Genomic DNA, 21,769 nt, shown 5'->3' on the forward strand with positions numbered 1-21,769 from the left:
TATCTGTTACATCAACATGAGAAGGTGTTCATTTCATTGGAAGAGATCTTTATTACATTTATTCAGAGGTGAAAAGGGATCACGGCTGGTACAGAATCTTCAAGGAAATGAGGTGTAAGATTATATTTTTTTAGTCTGAAATGTAAAATACAGATTTGAAACTTCTTGGCATCCTCAGCTCCAGGGTTTCACACCGACGGCTCTTTAGTCTTTTCTACGTTCGCCTTTAACTTCAACTACATAATCTTAAAAAGGCAAAAATGTTCATGGTAAACTTGTTTTATGCTGAAAAGAAATGTAGTGTTTTTGTTCCTTCGACTTCAGTGAAAAAAACAAACCGTCTCAAATCCATACTGCAAACTAATTGTACAAAGTATACACTCATCTACCAGTTAGCATTTGTTCCAACATTTGAAAGAATTTTAGTTCTCCAGTTGTGAGCAGCTCCTCAATTGTGGTAGAGCCTCAACATACTCAAAAGTCAAGGTTTCTTTTGTTCCCATACTGAGTTTTAAGTACCGACATGTAGTCACTTTTACAGAGTGAACAGAATACATACTCAAACCCTCTTCAGAATCAGTATGTAGTATGATTATAGACAGTAGTATGGTGATGTTGGATCATTTGTTGTACAAAAAAGTACTTTCAATGAGTGGTATTTCTTTCGACTTAACACTGATGAGAAAATGAAAAAAGAAAAATAAAACTGATAATAAAAAATAGAATTATAAATAATCTAAAATCAAGATGTTTTACAGTCAGTACATTAAAAAGTAATTGAGTTCATGTTCATTACACTTGGATGACTTAAAAAAACAAAACACACGATCAATCAGTAGAAATTAATACTGGTACCTCCCTCTCTTTCCACCATGTCCTCCATGGTTCCATCCACCACCTCCTCCTCCTCTTCCTCCTCTTGCACTACCACCACCACCCCCCCATCCACCACCACCACCCCCCCATCCACCACCACCACCTCTTCCCCTACCTCCTCCCGAGCCACCCCCTCTTCCTCCATCTTGTCTTTTTTGCCAGGGTGGCATCTCAGGAGGCGGGGCTTGTATCTCTGAGGGACGTCCTCCTCTGTCTGGGACTCTCCCCATCAGGATCTGTGGATAAGAGAGAAGACGAGAGATGATGTTTCGTCAAAAATAAAAGCACCAGACATCAGCCATTCATTTGGAAAGAGGGAAAGGTTATTCTATACCTTGTTGACAGCACAAGCTGTCTTCTCCCTGCTGGAGCCGCTGCTGGTCTTCACCACGTTGCAGATGTCTTCTCTGGCCGCCAGCAGCTCAGCCATACCCACTGTGGACTGTGGCCTCAGAGAGTGCCTCCTTGGCTGATAGGCCTTGGCCATGCTGTCCACCTTTACCTGACAAACCACAAGATAAAATCAGCTTCTTCTCACATAATTGTCATCGGTTTAGACTCCTCTGTGATGGAGAAGGAGTGCAAAACAGTGTGATTGTTATATAAACGTGCCTTGGCTCTGTCTGACCACCCGAATGACTGAACTGTGACATCCAGCCGTTTGATCAGCATCCTGCGCCGACACTCGTACTCTGAAGACAGAGCTGTGTTTATGTTGTGCAACTTCTCCTGCAGAGATAAAAAAGAAGAAGAGACAAATGAGTTAAATTAAAAAGGCACTTCATATGACGTGGTTTGTTTAGATGCTCATCTACTTACCCATTGTTCACTGCATAAAGATTTCTTTAGCAATGGGTTTCCAATGGAGCTATTTGGAAGATCTTTAAGTACTTCTTCCACCTACAATCACACACACAATGCTTTTAATGCATTACCGCAATACAAAAAGGAAAAACAATGCAGCGATCTAAAATAGCACAGTACAACACAACAGGTGCGACTCAATGCGTGCCTCCAAGACGAATGCATTTGACATTTAATTGAGCCTTTGCTTAAGTAGGGACAGAATCAAAAGGAAGGTCCCTCATAGAGTCACAGTTGCTGCCCCAAAAACACATCCCTTTCAATGTTGGTGGTCCAGATATAAATGTACTTAAACAGCATTAAATAGTCCCACCTTGTGTTGGACTTGAGATAAAACTCCAGCTGCGTCCTGTCCTCTGGGCTCTGGTAGGTCCAGGGTTTCACAGATTGCCAGGAGTTCCTGATGCACCGGACTCTCTTCTGGTTGTTTATGAGCGAGTCCTCTGCTCATCACGATCTGCGCTGCCTGGAGCTCAGAGGTCAGGAACACTTCACGAGAAACACAACACCATATCCTTAAATAACTCACTGACCACACAGAGAGCTTGTAGCGCAATGCTTGAAATAAGGAGCATGATTCGATTACATACAGACACACTTGAGATGATCTTTTGCATTTCGTACAATGCCCTTAAGGATCCCTGACACGACTTCTCCATAAGGACAGTGCAACTCTTTCAGCAGACCACTCATCTCCACCTGAAGGCTGTCCATGTCGTCTGGAGATGGGGAAACAGGGTTCATGAGGGAGGAACAAAAACGCTTTGATCGTCAGAATCAGGTGTGAATGGATGTGGCTCACCTGGACCGGAAGTAATGCTCTCCTCCAGATCACACAGCGGCTTTAACTTGGATGCCAGCCACCTGCACAGGTCCACATACTCAGGCGACGACAGGCCTCCCTCTGCGGCTCCGAGCAGCACCTTCTCCTCCAGCAGAGGACCGTCATAGCTACGGAAGGGGACAAGGTGGTCAAATAAGCCTCGACACCTACAGGTGTTAAATATACGTATAGCTACTGCACGACTAGCTATTGCGGCCACTCCATATTGTAGAAAGCACGCAGCCTGAGAACATTATTTTGAATGAGAGCTGAAAGCTAAACAAGTAGCGTGCTATGCTAACAGTAAATTAGCTTACCCAAGTTGCTCTAACGAGTCCAAAATGTCGCACTCCATCGCTGAATCCGTGAGGTTTTTGAGTTAGTCTACTGAAAACATGTTACGGATAAAACTATGTCAACATCTACAGATTTTGCCCCTACTCATTTCCGCGCACTCTCACGCCTCCTTACTGTTCCGGTCGCGTATGTGAGCCGGAGTGAAACGTGCGATGTTGAATCTATGGTTCCGCTACAGTACTCGGTAAATACTTCTGTACCACAAAAGAAACCGGCCCTTTAAAAGTCAGATTACAGCTATAAAATGTATTCTAAAAGAGCAGTAAGTAACTGTAAAGGATAGCTCTATTCAGTTTTAAATTAACAAAAAATGCAATTGGACATGCGTCTTCAAATGTGTGAGATGAATGCTGTCAACGCTGCTGAAATAGGTTGGGAACATTCTCTAAAATCCTCATGTCTTAAATGCATTGTTCTTGGCGAGATACAATTAGTTTGGGAAAGGTTAAAATTTGAGATTTTTACCAGACATAAGCTGCATTTTATGATCCCATCGCATTTTGAATGTAAAATATGAATATGCAAAGTAACAAGTACAGTTATGTTAAATGTAGTGCACTAAAAAAAATACATTATTGTCCTGTTGAATGTAGTGGAGTAAAGGCATAAACTCAGGAATTGTAGTTGTTGTAAATACTTGTTTTAGTTTTCATTCATGTTCCCTGACAGTTAAGAGTTAATTTACACCACATAACACACTATCTCTTGTTCAGTAATATGAGGATAAGAAGTGCTGTTGAAAGATGTGTTACAACCCAGATCAAAGGCTGCAACATGAATAAGAGACCAGACGAGTTAAGTGATAAACACATATTTAAAGAATACATAAACTTAACTAAACAAACATGGAGTCGGTAATCAGTAATATCAGCATGTGCGGATGTGTGAAAATGTCTGAAACAAACTAAACAGCAGCTGTGTCAGCCAAGGAAGAGCTGATATCCCTGTTCAGGAGTCTTCATAGCTGGAACTCCCACCAGGCTCAGGTGTGGCTCATCAGCTGACGAGCAACAACCTGAAAGACAAATTAGAGCCAGCAAACAGGACACAGACCTGAAACTATTAATTATTTTCATTATCAATTCATTTTTTTCCCTGTTTAATCATTACAGAGAAAAAAAAAGCCTGTCACAATTTCCTAGAGCCCAAGATGTCATTTTCAAACGTCTTGTTCTGCCCGACCATCAGTCCAAAACTCTAACATATCTAGTATACAACGACATAAAACAGATGATCAGCATATTATCACATTTGAGGAGCTGGAACCAACGAATGTTTGGCATTTTTGACTTAAACCCACACGATAATTGATTATCGGGCATTTTTTTTTTTACAAATTGTTTCAGCTCCACTTTTGACATTTCTGGTCAAATGTATCCGTCTGGCTTTTACACACAAAGGGTCCATCTTTGAAATGCAGATGTAGAATTTACTGGAGATTTTAGTCTGGAGCAGTTGAACTTCTAGTATTTATAAAGCAGGAAGAAGGTTATTCAAATGTGCTCCTACTCACAGAACACTCGAGCATGAGCACTCGGTTTGTCTTCACTATGCAACACTTATATTTGTTCTTTTTACACTAAAGGAATGAAAGAAACAATGAAGCATACACAGCAAAAGATTAAAACTCACCATTTTATTATGATAATGTTATTTGATATGTCAAATTACAAGTGTATGATGTAACATAAAAACAGTTACAAACATATGTATGCATATTTACATTATATATTTATGAAAAGTAACGAGCTACATCTGTATAAAGAAAATACAACTATGACATGAGTTATTGGGACTATAAATCATATACTTGGTATTCTCGAACCATGAGAAGAAATACCTAGACGTGTAGGAACCAATAGAACCAGGACGAGAGATGTTAAATTATAAAAAATGGAAACTAGGATGGACGTGAGGCACTTTTTTGAGGTTGTCAGGATGTGAAAGCCGATGGCACTAAGAAACTTCAAGGGGGGAAAAAAAAAAAAAATAGATGCACAGGAAAGAAATATGCACAGAGAGAGAGAAATAAAGGAAAAAAGAAAGGAAAACAGGCAGTGTTTACAGAATAGTTAATAGTACCATTTATACTGCAAGTTTCAAAACACAAATGTCTTCCACTATTTAGAACTAATCACATAAATGTTACATCAAGCGCTGTAAGATGAAAAAAAAAAATAATTACGTATAGTATCAGTGCACCAAAGCATTGGAGAATTGAAACATAACCACTCAACTGCTGTGAAAAGTAACCTTTTAAAACAATACACTGAAGAGAAACAGGTTTATATAGCTTTCTTTCTTTTTTAATCTACACAATGTCAATAATGTACACTTGTATGCATTCCCAAAGATATGCACAATTTCCAAGATTGAAAGAGGAGAAAAAGACTAGCAGCAAAGTGGTTAAAACTGAAGTCTTATATAATGCAGGTCAAAAAATATATATATATATTAAAGCAGACAGACACATGTTGCATATATATAATACAGTACATGACAGGAAGTTGCACTGTGCTGGTTAATGCAGAATGAGAAGTGTTATTTCAGCATTCTCTACACTTTGTATAAATGCACGTCCTACATTTTGCTTCTCAGCCAGCAAGTTTTAAATCAGGTTCATCAAACCTTGGTTCAGCTTGCAAAAAAAAATTAAAAAAAAAAATGCAGGGCAATCCAATTACAATGGGAGAATATGACAACCAACCAAACATTTGGTTACACACCAACCCCGCACGCACACACACTCCTTCACACACACGTTCTCTCTCGCTCACGGGCACACAAGAACACACATGTATAGTAACACTCGTGCACCTACACAAGTGTCCACTTCATCAAGCAGAGCAATCAAACATTTAAAAACTCACTGTCATGGTTATATGCTGTTGGAGAATTAGGGTTTAACAGTCGTTCATAGCTGATTTTCTCTGTCAACACAATAAAATTAGTGATTGTATCTAGCAGCTTTATATGTACATATGTATATATACATATATACGTACATATATATGTGTGTGTATATATATATAGTACATATACACGTATGTATACATGTATACATATACAAACGTATGTATACGTGTATATATATATACACAAACGTATGTATGTATATATATATATATATATATATCAAACTTTTGAAACAAGTGGACTGCCACTACTGTACCGTGTTATACAGGCACCATCCTTCCTTCTACCATACAGAACTAGAGAGAAACTCTTATTAGAAGCTCAATAGTAGTTTCCATCACAAACGCCCTCTACTTTTCAATGTGAAATAATACTAAAAGGTGACCTATGTACATAATGCTGTCAATTGAAGCTACAGTATATGCTGACAGCAACGATAAATACATCTCTATCTTTAAAATTCCAAAGACGAAAAAAAAATTAAAAAAAAAGCTGGGATTATTATCAGAACTTAAATATAGTGTTAGGTATTTACAGGTCGTTTGGAGTTTGGTACCAGGGGGGGTTTGGGCGGTAAAGTGTCCTGTCCCGCCACTGACTCAGTCTGCAGAGAGGTCAATGTGTTTCCCACTTTAGAAAGTTTGCATAGAAAGTAAAGGGAGCGTTGGTTGGGGTGGAGTTAGTGTAATCCAGTCTTGTCGTGACCGAGGTGCCACTGCATTATTTTTTTTAAATCAGGAGTGACGGGAGGTGAGAGGAGATGCATATCTGTTACGGTGAATCACAATTTCAAAACATGCCAATGCCTTCGTTTGGGATCATTTCGTCGGTTATTGCAGCTAGACGTCCAAACTGAACTGGTGTCACTGTTGGGAGTTAGTTGTTGTTCAGACTAGTTTAAAGTCAACAATGGTTTTAGGGAGAAAGACGTTACATTTTAAATTGTTCTACTCGTGTTGGAGGGAATATTCAAACACAACTAGTGTCCCTGTTACCCCAAAAGATCTGAAGAGTAGTTTGACGTTCGGCAATTATGCTTATTTGGTCTCTTGTTGAGAGTTAACTGAGAAGAAGATTGATATCAATCTCATATCTAGCTGATAAATATGGAACTAGAGCCAGCAGCTGCTTAGCTTAGCATAAAGACTGGAAACAGGGAAATAGTCCCACACATGACCCCCCCCCCCCCTTAAAACCACAAATTGTCATTTTACTTCACAAATGAGATGTAACATGTTAATCAGTGAACGTTACAGGTGCTGGTAGGCAGAGTAGTTACATTTGGACAGAGCCAGGCTAGCCGCCCTTTCAAGTGTTTATGCTAAGCTAAGTGGCTGCTAGCTTCAGCGTTACAGACGGACACGTCGGTGTAACCGATCTTCCAATCTAACCTTCGGCAAGAAAGCAAATAAGTGAATTCCCAGTTTGATTTGATGCTTCGCGGGGAAACGAGACGCTGTTACAAGTGAAAGCCTTAATCACAGTCAGTGGGGACGTTACATGACACTGGATCAACAGTGCATATGAAGACCTATGCACGCACACACACACACACACACACTCACTCATACACACACACATCCACATACATAACACCTGTATGTTCTTTTTTAATAGCTAAGATGCTCAGCATTCCTGAAACAATGTCATTCATTCAGGGCCTGTTAAATAAAGACTCACGGAAGCGGTGGACTTTTGAGAGACAAAGAAATACTACATTTAAACAGGATATGAGGGCAAAATTAAACAAAACATAAAGAAAGAAACGGATTCACGGGACAAACATGGAAATGTGGAGAGGGTGCTGCAACCAAAGCTTGGAGAGCAGTACTTTCAGGAGGGGTTTCCCCCCCCCCCCCAATACCAAATTGAATGATAACATTAGAATAATTTATGTACAGACTCATTTTAAAATCTGAAGGATTCTCGGTAAAAAGAATGACCTAATTTAAGTGCCTCATCATTTAACCCAGGAGCACTGAAACCCCTTTTTACTCACCGAAACAAAACTTGCTGGTTGAGCAACATTTCAGCTTTTGTTCCACAAATAATTATAAAAATGAGCAGGAAAACAACAAATAAGAAACAAAAAACATCAATTTCACTACAGCAGTAAATAACTGGACTAAAACTGAAATCCACTGGAGTGAATGAAATTGTCATGTATCAGTTTCAATTTAAATGGTTCAAGAGGTTCTAATGCTATTTTCATGATGTGGGAAAAAAAAAAAAAAAAAACTATTTTGGGGAACTCGGCATGGTAACGTCATTACCATTGTTTCCCTTCTAATCGTGGAATCGATCCCTTTAGCTTGGAATGCAATCAAATGGTCCAAATCACCTCGGGAAAAGCAAGGTCATCATTTTGACATCTTAATGAATGTCAAAAGATATGCCGAGCAGTACCTCCAAAAACAAGCTGTTACCTTTTGATTCTTTTTTCAGCATTCCATGGAAAGGAAAACAAGGAATTGGCCATTCACCCGCCACAGAATCATCTCTCAAATGTTAAAATGGTTGTTAATTTACCGCAAGAACTTTAGAGGGCTACCTTTACTCGGGGTTGGGGGATACCATTTCTAGTGCACTTTTCTCTGTCTAGTAATTACATTGTCATCAAATGCTTAAGCCGTGAAGGAAAGGCCACTGTTACCCAACTGTAAATTCACAAAAAAGCAAGAACATATCCCTTTTAGCATACTCAAACAGCAAGTATTTTTTCTGAACGCAGAATAGTTTTGTTTTCTTTTTTTGTCATTAAGTTGTCGCTCTCTGTACAAAAGACAAATTTCCTTCATAAAGTTACACGTTTTTCGCAGTAGAGTTCTGACATTTGTGGCCTGGCTTTGTCAATGCATGAGTGTGAATGTGAGAGAGAGGGGTGTGTGTGTGTGTGTGTGTGTATACACAGGTGTGTTTAGTAACATCTCCAAGTCTATTAATCTTGACGCTGCCTCCTCTTAATCTCCTCAGATTAAGCTCCTGAACGTAGCTTGATGCTCAGAGCTCCCACAAAGCATATGGTTTGTCCCTCCACTGCTGCTTGTCGGCGACAAACACAAACTGAAATCTCCAAAAGCCCTCAGAGCTGGGGATCAACAACATATCACCCCGTCTGAGAGGGGAATGAAAAAAGGATGCCGGCTTTTAATTTTCCGCTTTTATCCACTTCCTGTGTTAGCTAAGCTTTGAGGGTGTCCCAGAGTCCGTCGTCAGGTCACCCCGCGGCCTTGTGCTTGCCCCCGCAGCAGCGGCAGGCCTCGCCACAGTGGTGGCAGGCGCGCAGAGGCAGGTAGCAGCACATGCAGGGCGCGATGAAGGACAGCGCCACCAGGGCCAGCCAGCGCAGGCAGAACTGCTCGTCGGACGTGTCGCACGAGCAGGGGTCCGAGAAGTCGCCCTCGGAGTCGGACATGCAGTGGTACAGCATGCTCTCGGCGCACAGCATGCAGCTGACTTTGTAGATGCACTGCTTGATCGGGTCGGGGGCGTCTTGGCACTGCCCCCGCCAGTTGTCTTCATGGTTGAACATCTCCCGACAGTAGATGCAGCGCGAGCGCTCGCCGTCCTCTCGCCGCCGCCGGCCCTTCTTGTGCAGGGGCGAGGGCTGAGTCTTGATGGCCGTGTCCTTGCCCAGACCCAGCCCCATACCTGTTCCAATGCCCATGCCGGGGCCAGAGTGGGAGTTCCCACAGGGGCCGTCGGGGAAGAGGTACTCGCACTTCTTACTGTCCAGTTTGTGGAAGGCGTTGGGGAAGTCCAGGTCCTCGCGGTCGGCCTCCTGTTTCCACATGATAGGGTGGCGGTAGTCCCCATAGCCGTGGATGAGCAGGTCTTTGCGAGGGTTGATGCGAACGATCTCGTCTTCCTCCATGTGAAAACTGACATGACGAGTCGACTTAAAGGAGACCTTGACAGAAATTGAGAATTAGTTGGATTACTGAAAGACAATTAAATGACCTGTTGTAACTAAATACAATTAAACACTTCACTCGTTGCATTTTATCTCACGAGCGTGTAATTCAAACTTTTGGAGATTGGATTGGTTGTGTGGAGGAGGGGCGGACCTGTGGAGGCAGGTAGCGGCGGTTGCTGGAAGGGAACTCGTCGAAGGGTTGGGCGCGGACGTAGCAGCCCCTGAACGGCTCGGTGGAGACGATGTTGTTCAGCTGAGAGAAGGACTCTTTCATTGGGGTACAGATCGAGGGAGGCTCATCACACACCTGGAGACCAAAACAAATCTAGTCAGTCAAGAAAAACTCTAATACATGTTACATTTCCCCTCTGAGGGACACGCATCCAAGAGACTAAAAAAAACATCTGACATGATTCACCAATGAATTAGTTATATGACTTAAGTATTGGTTGATGCCCATAACATCTATGGTTCTCACAGTCCATCGTTGCTCGATCCATTCAGTTCTTGACAACAACCGTTTTGACTTTGGATGTGTAGGCTGTGTGTGTGTGTGTGTGTGTGTGTGTGTGTGTGTGTTCCACTTGTAACCACCAGGGGGCATCCCGTGCCCACGCTTGGCCAAAGGACTGTGCTGTGTGGCGATGACTCAAGGGCCTTCTGTTAAGAACTCAGAGTTCTCATCAGCCTTGCATGTGTTCCCACAAACATTTTAACTGATGCAAAAAAAAAAAATCTACAAACACACTTGGGAAAAAAAAAAAATGCAAATTAAAAAGAGAGAGAGAAGCGTTGGAAACCGTGTGAGGCCGAGCGAACATGCCTCCTTCCTCACGCCAAACAATCTCATAATTACAAGAGGTAAGCTCACTGTTGACACCAATCAGGAGGTGTCTATAAATAACATCTTGTGAATGCCACTGTCGGCATCGGACACATTTGAACATATAAACAGAAAAAAAACGTGTTTCTAGAATTAAAATAAATAGTTATCGGTCCAATCGAAGTGGTACAATACTTCAATACTCATGGCAACAACATCAAAAGTGATGGCTATTCATGATTCATGCGTGCAGAGGTGATGAGAGCTGGGGGAGGATCGTCAGCTATTACATCAAGAGCTGTGTGATGATATTTCATGTCCAGCGTTATCTCAGCAGAACCATTTTGTGTAATTAGGGATTAAATTCAAAACTTCAGTTATACTTTTCTTTCTCAATACAGCCTCTACAGATAAACTGTCTGAGCATGATCCAAATAAACTGCAAAATAAAAAGGGTCTTCAAGGTTATATCACTCAGAAATAGACAAACGTGGACACAGTCCGAGGCATCTTTACACGTACGGGTTTCGATCCGAACCACATTCAAAGCCTTGTACACACTGGCTAGCTGTCCCTCTTTTCCCACACACACACCCCGACCTCATCAAGGCAGGGTTAGTCCTCCTCTCTTCTCCTTCACCCACCCTCCCTCTCTCCCTCTCTCTGCTCTGCGTGTGGAGGAGGCTGCTGGCTCTGGTTAGTCAGTGCCGTGTGTAAAGTAGCCCACGCCAGTGCTTTAACGCACAGCGGAAATCTGGTTTGCTCCCAGCTGCTGCTACAGTAATTACTGTCCTGTGGTTGCTAAGAGATGCTTCCTTTGACTTCTTTTTTTCCCTCTCTTTCTCTTATTTTTTCCCCTCTCCCTCTCCTCCACTTGCCCCCCTCCCCCCCTTCCCTCTAGACTGCTAACACATGGTGTGTATGTGTGTGACTTTGCTCCCTCTTTTGCCTCCAAACATACCGAGTGGTGTAACGCACATCCACAGCGTCTGCAGGGGAATGTGAGGAATAGGAGACAGTGGAGGGAGAGAAGAGAAAGAACAGAACAGGAAAAAATGACTTTGTGTTGTTTTCATGTGTATGTGTGTGTGTGTGTGTGTGTGTGTGTGTGAGAGAAAGAGAGCGAGAGGCCAAAGAGTCTGCCGAGGGAATGTCATAAACCAGCTCCAGCTGGAGAAATGCAGTACAGAACTTAAAAAGCCAGATGACAGCTGTGTGTGTATGTGAGAGAAAGAAAGGAGAGAGGGGTGGGGGGGGTGAAATGGGAAACAGACTTGGGCTTCCTTTTAAAGCGCTTGCCTAAGCCCCACCATTCAAAGGCATGCGTGGGGGCCAATCTGGAGCTGAGCTGACCCCATGGATGTGGCTGGGTGAGGGAGGAGAGGAGAGAGAGAGGAGGGGAGATGAGGGATGGAGGTGGTGGGAGCCAGGGGCAACATGGCTCCACACCAACATCAGGGATCCATGCACTTCCGCCCTCAAAGGCGCAGAGGCTCAGGACAGCGAAGGCTGGGGTCGACCCACATACCGACACAGAACATGCTAGATCTCTGCATCAGACTGAGAGAAAAGAAAAGATGATGCACATGGTCGTGAGGTTTGATCACAAAGACTAAATGCTTCACGTCTGCACATACGTTTCTCACTCTCTAAACAGAACGCTCGGCTTAAATGAGGCAAACCATGAGCGCCGCTCACCCGTCTCTTGTTCAATTACAAACAAGGAAGTACAGCAGAGTTCCAGGCTGCTCCCCGTGTATCCCTTTAACCAATGGTTCGACATTTTGGGAAATACGCTACTTAGCTTTGTTGCAGCGAGTTTCAGAAGAAGATCGATACCGCTCTGATATCTGTCCGCTAAATATGAAGCTACAGCCAGCAGTTGGTTAGCTTAGCTTAGCATTAAGTCTGAAAACGGGGAAACAGCTAGCGTGGCTCTACCCCTAACCCCCCCCCAATAAATTGTGTTGTTCTTACACTTCAGGTTTTGTACTAATGAAAACACAGTTTTGGTTACCTTAAGACAGAGCCATGCTAGCTCTTTCCCCCTGTCTCCAGTTTTTATGCTAAGCTAACCAGCTGCTGGCTGTAGAGCTTCATATTGAAGACACACATTAGAGTAGTATGAATCTTAAGCACATTTCCATGTCAAACTATTCCTTTAAAACGCAGTTCTTCCGAGCTCCGAGGTGCATTATAGAGCACGGCTGAAACCAACCCGGTCTGGAAGTTTCTGGTCTGTGAGGCTGTAAAAGTCAACTGGCCAACAAAACCTCTGTGTACTAAACTGATAAGCGAAAACTTCCGCCAGGGCTAAATTAGATGCGGATGTTTTCCTGTGGCATTCGAGAAAAAAAAAAAAAAAAAAGCAACACATTTTTCTTTGTACTAGCGGAAGGACTGTGGTGGCACAGCATAATTCCTGGCAGTGGGTCATCTCATCACAGCCGACAAGGGTGTTGTGCAACCGCGTCTTTTTAACATAGGTCAAATATGTTGCATGTGCATATAATGCGTGTGTGTGTGTTTCTGTGTGAGAGGAAGAATGTGGTACGCTTGTGAAGGGCATACAAGTGGGTGCTGAGCCTCAGTGGGCAGGATGTGGGTGGAGGAGACCGTCTTGAGCGCATGTAGATCGACACGCACGCACCACAAGCACATGCAAGGAAAAAAGGCCCGCCCGCGCGCGCACAGACACACACACACACACACGAGTCAACCGCTTTGTAGTGATGCAAGGCTATCACGAATTCCAGTAAATTCTGAGATGTTTTCAGAGATGTCTGAATCTAATCAAGGCTTGATGGTGACCTCCCATGCTGATGAGACGCTGGTGTCTCCATAAGGTCAAAACAGGGCCGATCTCTTCTAAACTATATATATATATTTTACCATGCTATACACCGTATTTCTCCTCGAGCCTGTGGGTGCTGTTGCGGAGCATTCTTTATCAGGTTACCTGTACAAACAGTGACTTTATGACGGGGTGTAAAGCAGCACACCTTGTTGTGTGCTGGTATTCGCTGGTTCTCTGGCTGCAGCCACCGGTTTACTTCTCTTCCTCTGTAGCCCAGGTCTCCGACCGCAACATTCGGATGCCAAATCACCATGGTGACACCCTCAGTGGCTCACTCACTGAACCTTGTGAACACCCCCCCCCCGCCGCCCCTTCTACCCCCCCGCTGCCTAGCAACAGTGGTGCCGTTTGGATTTCCTGTATGTTAAAGAGGAACTTTGCCCCAGGAACAGGAACGCAGCCCTCTCTCCTCCTCCCTCCTCCTCTAGTCCGCACCACGCAGGATGTAAGATACTGGGCAGGTCAAAGGTGACGACAAGCCTCTGTCAGGTGCTAAAAACTAAAGTCATGGGAGGTACAGTGTGATGTCAGGGGCATTTTCAATAAACAGTAAGTCAGCAAAAGCTAGAAACACCATGCAGTGAACCTGCAACAAATACTTGTTGAGGCTACGATTCTTGGGGTTTGTCTGTTGACTCAATTCTTTAGTACGTTCTTGGAGCTGCACAAACTACAGTGTCAAAAAGCATGACCAGAGTTGAATCAACACCTCTCTAAAACAGTGTCAACAGTCATTAATCACAGGTTTAACAAAAGGTAGCACCTATTGCAGGATTGTTGTATGTATTGGACGGCTTCTTGTGTGCATTACAAGAACTGCCCTCCCCTCCCTCCCACGTACGTGTCTTTTCACCTACTTTGCAATCAGAAGCAGAACAGGTGACTGACGTTCCTGTCACAGGCCCGATATCTTAAACAAATGAACATGGGTGTGTAAACCTGAACTATATACCTGCTGCCTTTCTCTGCTCCAGAGACATTCCTAACCACACACGTCGACAGTCAATGGAGTGCCACATGCCAGGAACAGGGAAAATATACATACAACACGTAATGCACCTTTAACAGTTCTCTCAACAGAAGAGAGGCCCGGCTCATGAAGACGCACACATCCAGTTAAAGCAGTGAAATCACAGAGCATTTTCACCAAATCTGCTTCCTCACTTGAGGGCAGTAGTTATTATCTTGGCATCAATTGTAACGAGAGTGACAGCTACCAAGTTAAGATTGATAGACACCAAGCTAAGCCTGCTCGAGCACATTCGCCGGTCAACACCCAGCTCCACCTCAGGGTCTGGCTGCCACTGGTTAAACACCTTTAAATCTCCAAGAACAGACTGTCAGACAACAAAAGGCAGGTGTCAGCGCCTGGGTGGGACCCATCAGGGCTCAAACATATGGCTCAGGTTCAAGCTATGACCTGCCTCCTGTTCAATGTGAGCGAGAGCCAAGTAATGAATCGAACTTTACAGAAATTTAACATTTTAACCGTCGATGTCCAACTCCATGACACAAAGATACTTGTTTTAATGTATTGGTGTTTTTTTTGTGAATGTGTTTGACTTTTTCGAACAAAAATATATTGTGAAAAAAATGATCACGGCCGAAATAGATTTAGCTCAACACACTCAAAGAGAGAGAGAGAGAGATAGCTGGACTCCTCGAAGTAAGCCGAGATTAACATGTTCCCATGTGCACATGAAGAACACATTCTTCACACTAAAAGTCTTCGCCAGAACCTCTCAAGCTTTGATCTCACTCACCGGTAGTCCGTCCTCAGGAATATCGCCTTCCCCAAACGGCCGACAACCTGGAAGGAAGAACCCAGAGGGGGGAAAAGGATTAGAGGCATGAAGTCATCACGTTATACACTCAAACCAAAGCAGGCCATGTTGAGAGTCAAACACACAATAAAGTATCTAACGGCACACAATCTATGCATCAGTATCGTCTATCTATGGCATATATATCTTGATCACAACCTCCTCACACCCACACGTAGCATTTTAGAGCCTGAGACAGCTAAATGTCATTCACAAATACAAGGAGCTTCACCACTAGGGGGCAAAACCTCCTGGAACACCAGTGGAAGTGTTTGCCACACTCATCCACCTCCTTGTACTGTTTGTTTCTAGGAATATGTGTATCTGTATTTATATCGTATGTATCAAAACCCCTTCCACTCTCAATGGATGACTTACACTACAAAGCATTATTTGAGTCAACAGATTTACGTGGCGGATTCTTGTGAGGCCAGAATAGGACAAGACTTCTGCTTTTCTTTGGACTGCCGCCTAATGGGGAAATGAAAGCTGCTCTGTGTCAGTGGGGCACACAGAAGTTAATGAAATATGCATGTCTCGAATAATGCAACCCCCGACCTCGGATAAAAACGCGCATGTGCCATTTCCGCCTCCAAAACACACCTCGTCTGCTGATGCTCGGAGTCGGAGCTTATGTTTCAGGTATCAGGCCGACCGTGTTACAGCTTTTCATTACCACAGGGAATGAGACTGTGGACGGTGTAACCCGAGGAAAGACACTAATGCTGCTGATATTTTTACACAAAATGCTGTTTTGTTCGAGCCTTTTCTACTAATAAAGGACATTAGAGAGCACCATTGTTTGATAGATAATATTGTTGTCCAATACTGCAGTATAATGAAAGGAAACTACCCAAAAATACGAATTAAACACTTAATCAGATTTTTTTTTAAAGGAGTTTAAGTGATGTTTTAAAGCACTGTTCTTGATCTTGTTTTCATACATTGAACTATATACCAACAATGATGCCCAGCTCTTCTTATAAATTATGTTAAACAACTAAAGTGACAAAGAAGAATGTCGATAAAAACACAATATGCCAAATAAAAACATGCGACGTGTTAGCCACACGTCTGGCTCCAAATCTGTTTTGTTATGTGGTGCAAGTTGAACAGCACTGTTAAATGAAGTTTAAAGTGAAATAGACACCATTTAAGCACGATTAGTCCTGTAAAAGCAATTGGATTAGGTCAGTATGATGTCTGTTATACCTGTGTGCACTATGATTAGGATACTATTTACTGTAATTATCACTTTGCAGGTACTGGTATAAGTATTGTCATTTAACCCAGCCTTAATAAACACTCAACACGAGTGCATGTCCAAAGAAAGCAAACCTAGAACTTGATTTTCATGATAAAAGAAAACAGTGTTGTAGAAACTTAACAGAGGAGAAGTGGTCGAGGCTACGGTTTTAGCATTGTTGCAGTAAACGGGGATTAAACCATTTCCACCGGGATGAGGGGAAACTGTTTATACCTGGGGCATCAAGAGCTTCTTTTAAAAAAAAAAAAACAACTTAAATTCACTTAATTAGGAATCACTGAAGCCTCTTTTGAAGCACTGAGTCTGGGAGGGGAACGCAGCCCATACAGAGGCCAGAAGGATTCACTTGGGGGGGGGCTTATGTTAGACCCCGGTCTGTCCATCGGTCTCTGAATCACATGGAGAAAAGGTGTTTGGTGTGTACGTGTCTGTATGCATTTCTCCACTTCAGAAGAAGGAAAAAAAAAAAAAAAAGAGGCTTCCTGCAGCACGACTCTGGCAGTGCTGGGCCGCCAAGCTGCCTGAGCCATGTGCCCGGCGTTGCCATGGCAACAGAGGACTGCAAGACTGATACACACACACACACACACACACACACACACACACACACACACACACACACACACACACACACACACACACACACACACACGTGTGAGCGCACACGCACACGCACACGCACACACACACACACAGCAGTCCAGCAGCAGAACGATGCAACAGGAATACAGAAGAACCTGCCTGCCTGAGCTGAAGAGAGGCATTACACAACAGCAGAATACAGAAGATGCCAGAAGAGAAAGGAGGGAGAGAGAGAGAGAGAGAGAGAGAGAGAGAGAGAGCACTGGGGAGACAAAACTCACCATCACCTGCTGTAGCTGACATTCACAGGAAAGAGTTGGAGCATTTACTAGCAGACAGACACTGTACAGCCTCTGGGTGAGGCGAAGGGAGTGTGTGTGTAACACACAGCGACCAAGCTATCAGAGATGTTCAACTCTCTTCCCGGAGCACGCAGGATGCTATGTTATGAGCGAACGAGGGCTTCAACTATTGTTTTCATTCAGATTATTTTCTCAATTGTTTGGTCTGTACAATTAGTGACATGTTGCTGGAGAGGCTGGAATTAATCACATCCGGGCATTTTTATCTCAAACAATTATTAATTAAGCGTCAAAATAATTGTCTGACCTCCAATACGACATTGCGTCTCCGCTCATTATTATAGCGTTATGTTTATAGCGAGCCATGACTCTTTAGAGTGATCGCCCTACAGCCCTGCAGTTGTTGCTCATGCTCACCTCCTACCTAGACTCTGTGTGGACTTGTGCCCAGGAAGTACAACATCTCAGATAAATGCTTGTGGGCAAGAGGCGACTGATGCCTCGTGGTGATAAGCCTTTTTTTACGATATGTTCTGCTGCACCTCCTCTCTGCTCCCCAGGGTTCCCAGGTCTAGAGTGTACCGGAGATTATACAGCCGGCCTCTTGTGTAACATGGGGGCCCGTGTGGCAGATTGCTGAGCTGGCGATTCTCCTGCTAATTGGGCGACTTTGCAACCTCTGGCACTGCACTGAAAAATATTGCTTATCAGGACCCAAAGGTGCTAGCTAAACTCAAACTCACTAAACTCAGCTCCACCCAAGTGCACTGGTCTAGATTAGGTTATTGTATAAATGCCACAGTGAACACAGACAAACCCTCTTTCACACTAGACTAGTCAGTCCTCACACTTGAGCAACACAAAAGCCCAACCAGGTCAAGTTTCTTCTGACTGAAGCTCCGCCCCCATCTCAGGTTGCCACCCATTCTTTGCATCCCAACTCCTGCCCCCCTTCTTTCTTACCAAAGCCCCCCCCCCCCAACGTGTTGCCGTGCCAGTCTCAACAGGAAGTGGAGAGTTTATCTGGGCAGCTGGCACAAGATAACGCAGGAGGGGTCATGCTTGGGTGAGTGAGCAGGTAGTGTGTGTGTGTGGGGGGGGAGCCATCAATGCTAATCAACGCCGTGCATCTCGCCTAGAACAGATGCTAGGTCAGCCATTACAAGCCAGTGGCAAAGAGGCAGGAATACAGGACGCATACCATGTTCATACACATACGCCGGTATCATTTCACACGTACGGGATGGCTGCCAACACACACAGTGTAGTGCAACCTCTGAAGGCGAATTCCAAACAAACCTTGTGTTTTGTTCTTGAGCTCCACCAAGCTAACACGACATGCTAACACACACACACACCTTGGTTGATGTCCTCAATGGCCCGACGTATGCCCCGGTCAAAGGCACGGGCGTCAGCAGGGCTCTGGAAAGTCAGTCCGAACTTCTTGTCGTTGATCCTCCAGTGGTGGAAGATGGGGTTGACTTTGTTGTATACTAGGCCTTTCTGCAGGACACACTCCAGCACCACCTGTCAACACACACACACACACACACAGAGTTTGGGGAGTGAAACAATGCATATTAGCACTCACTGGCATAGCATTTATATCTGGTCAAGCTCAATTAGAATGGCAGACTGGCAGCTGCATCATTTAATTAAAAAGGTTAATGATGAAACTTACAGGGGTACGCACACGTGTAAATCCTTCATCTTACTCCTCACCTCAAGTTGTTTTAATGTGCCACATTCAATCATTCCACAGCAACATGAGTAAAGGAATACACACAGAGAGACACACAGAGAGAGGCCTGAAATCTGGAACTACACATAACTCCAGATTTTATAAACTAGAAAACAAAGAAGAAGAAAAATCACTTCACATACTTCTTTGGAATTTGTAAAACACATTCTAAATGGTGGGGTTTTCATTACAGATGATGATAAAGTTGGAGAGCAGTGGTGGTGGCGCATGAAGGGGTGGGGGCGAGTATGTTTTGGAGCCAGGCAGCCCAAGTGTTTCCAAAGCCTATTATTAATCAGGGCTACTGGGCCGCCTCCCGGCCTTCCTCTAGGCAGATTAAATAAAATGAGAGACGGCCATTACAGTCTTTGAGGTTTTTTTAACCGACGTGCACGAGAGGTGGCTTAATGGGGTGAGAATGTGTGAGCGTGCGCATTTGGTGATCTGCGTGAGAGAATGCGTGAGCGCAGGAGCTGGTGTGATGAAAAGCTCAATGACTCAATAAGTGCTACATGGTGCATCTTTGCAGTGCGAAGAGAGTACCGGCCCACAAACCGACACTGGTCTGGTGAAAGCAGATGGCACCGCTCCCCGTCAATCTGGACAACAGTCAACATGCACGCTTTTTAAGAGGTTGATACACGGCAGCTGTACGAGAGGTCGGCGATATGCGATATGTGTGTCAGAGAGGGTGCACACAGGTCTACATTTCACTCCGAATGTCTGAGCGACAGACGCGTTTCATACTCGTTGATCCGGTCGCAAGTGTACCGCAACATATTCTTTCTGCTCACAATATCTGTCCTCGTGCCACTGTTGCATATTATGCGTACATGCGGGGGCAAAGGTTAAGCCTGTTTGTTTATCCAGAGCCAGTGGATGAGGGGAGGAAAGAAGAGAGGGATGGATGTGAAGAGGATGGGGCGGCGGGGGGGGCCTCTGGGGCCGATTGTGGAGGCGAGACTGAATGGAGCCGTAGCAGGTAAGGTGAGCGCACAGCGAGGCCGACCGAGGAAGAAGTATCACGGTTGCATGGAAGGACGATACTTAACACCGCATTCCACACTGTGCTCGGGAGAAAAGAGGAGGAGGCGGCGGAGCCAGCCCGACAGCCACGGAACAGAGGCCCAGAGACGTTAGAGGAGAGAGGAGAGGGAGAGGGACGGAGACAGACGGAGGTGAGACGTGCAGAGAGTAGCGAAGAGATAGCGTGAGAGCGGAAATGGGGGAGGAGGGGGGGGGGGATAGCGAGAGACTACGTTTACATGCAGACAAGAAACCAGGCGGGAGGAATCAGGCTACAATCTATGAACACCGCCTCTGCCATCAGAATTGTAATCATCAGTTTCAGGACATCTCAATGACGATGCTCGACATCAGAAGGAGATTTATATAATCTTCTTGGATTAAAATATAGTCCGCCCGAGAGTTCTGGCTAATAAAGCATCTTTTGCTGGCAAAGATCAAAGTCAAACAATCACATGACAAGGTTAACAGGAGAAAACACACAACTGTATCGAGTGGGGGCCCTTGACACCACCTTCACATCTCGATCAACCAGGGGAGGAAGCGAGGTGAGAGGTTAACCGGAGATTTGTCATAACGCGAGAGTCAGAATGGTAAGTAATCTTCAACCAAGAGAGTCAGAGAGAGAGAGAGACAGAGACAGAGAGAGTGAGAGAGAGAGAGCTATATGGAGAGCCAGCTGAGTCATCACCAGCACACACTGTGCCGCATCACTGCGCTTATAGACAGATCCCCTCAACCTCTTCCGTCTCCTGTCTCTCTGGCTCCACCTCTGCTTCCTGCTCTTTGACTACACACATCTCATTCCCCGATTCCTCTCATATCTCATGCAGCCCCAGTCACTTTCATTTCCAGCAGCCAGAATCGTGCCTTTGTGATTTCAAAAATAACTGCATCTCAGATCTGTTATTCCCTCCATCTAGCTGAGGTTCCTATCAAGGGATGTGACATGTCGTTGAGCTTTCCTATTCTGTCCATTTCTGGCTGAATTAAAAAAAAAAAAAAACACTGAAATTATATCACAAACAGGAAACAGCATTTTTTTTTTCTTTTCCATGTTTTAGACATAACAAATCAAGCCAAACAACGTGACAAACATTCAGACACTCTTCCCTCTGGTTTCCCTCTTTTCAACACAAAGATGGTCTTTCATTTACCTCTGAAATCATAACACTGACATTTTAGACGATACTGTGGTAACAAGTGGCGATATTGGCCTGCGTTGTTTTTTGTTTTTTTCTGACAACGGCTAACGTATTCTTATGTGGTTTTCTCTGTCGCTGTTGTTTTTCATGGACTCATCGCTCTGCCTCTCTTCTTCTGATGCCCTCAGACTGTTGGTAGCGCTGCGGTTGACGCCAACACCGCGGCGCTGGGTGGCATCCCGACAGACCTACATATGGCTGGGTGTTTGTTGTGGTGGCTGGGGGTAGACTCTGGCGGTGATAGGGGTGTTTTTACCACATCCCAGAACAGTTGCCGGGGTTTCTGAGCCATGTCTATACCCCACGTCTGAACAACAGCATTCCCGTCACACCCTTTCCCGTGCCACACACACACACACACACACACACACACACACACACACACACACAC

The 21,769-nt window shown here is 44.3% G+C and overlaps 2 protein-coding genes across 2 annotated transcripts; both read right to left on the reverse strand.

The window, feature by feature from the left end:
- Nucleotides 1-31: 31 nt before the first annotated feature.
- fam98b (family with sequence similarity 98 member B) lies at nt 32-3,040 on the reverse strand. Its single transcript, XM_031847703.1, has 8 exons — nt 2,881-3,040; nt 2,543-2,691; nt 2,331-2,459; nt 2,054-2,229; nt 1,696-1,776; nt 1,489-1,605; nt 1,211-1,378; nt 32-1,112 (listed from the first exon to the last, which is right to left on the reverse strand). The coding sequence occupies exons 1-8, from the start codon at nt 2,916-2,918 to the stop codon at nt 843-845; spliced, it is 1,128 nt and encodes a 375-aa protein (XP_031703563.1). The 5' UTR covers nt 2,919-3,040; the 3' UTR covers nt 32-842.
- Nucleotides 3,041-6,519: 3,479 nt separating this feature from the next.
- Nucleotides 6,520-21,670, reverse strand: spred1 (sprouty related EVH1 domain containing 1). Its single transcript, XM_031847195.1, has 5 exons — nt 21,635-21,670; nt 18,765-18,933; nt 15,196-15,242; nt 9,904-10,059; nt 6,520-9,746 (listed from the first exon to the last, which is right to left on the reverse strand). The coding sequence occupies exons 1-5, from the start codon at nt 21,668-21,670 to the stop codon at nt 9,054-9,056; spliced, it is 1,101 nt and encodes a 366-aa protein (XP_031703055.1). The 3' UTR covers nt 6,520-9,053.
- Nucleotides 21,671-21,769: the final 99 nt, after the last annotated feature.

The sequence above is a fragment of the Anarrhichthys ocellatus genome, unplaced genomic scaffold, assembly GCF_004355925.1.
Source record: "Anarrhichthys ocellatus isolate YVR2014 unplaced genomic scaffold, GSC_Weel_1.0 scaffold7, whole genome shotgun sequence".
Classification (NCBI taxonomy): Eukaryota; Metazoa; Chordata; class Actinopteri; order Perciformes; family Anarhichadidae; genus Anarrhichthys; species Anarrhichthys ocellatus.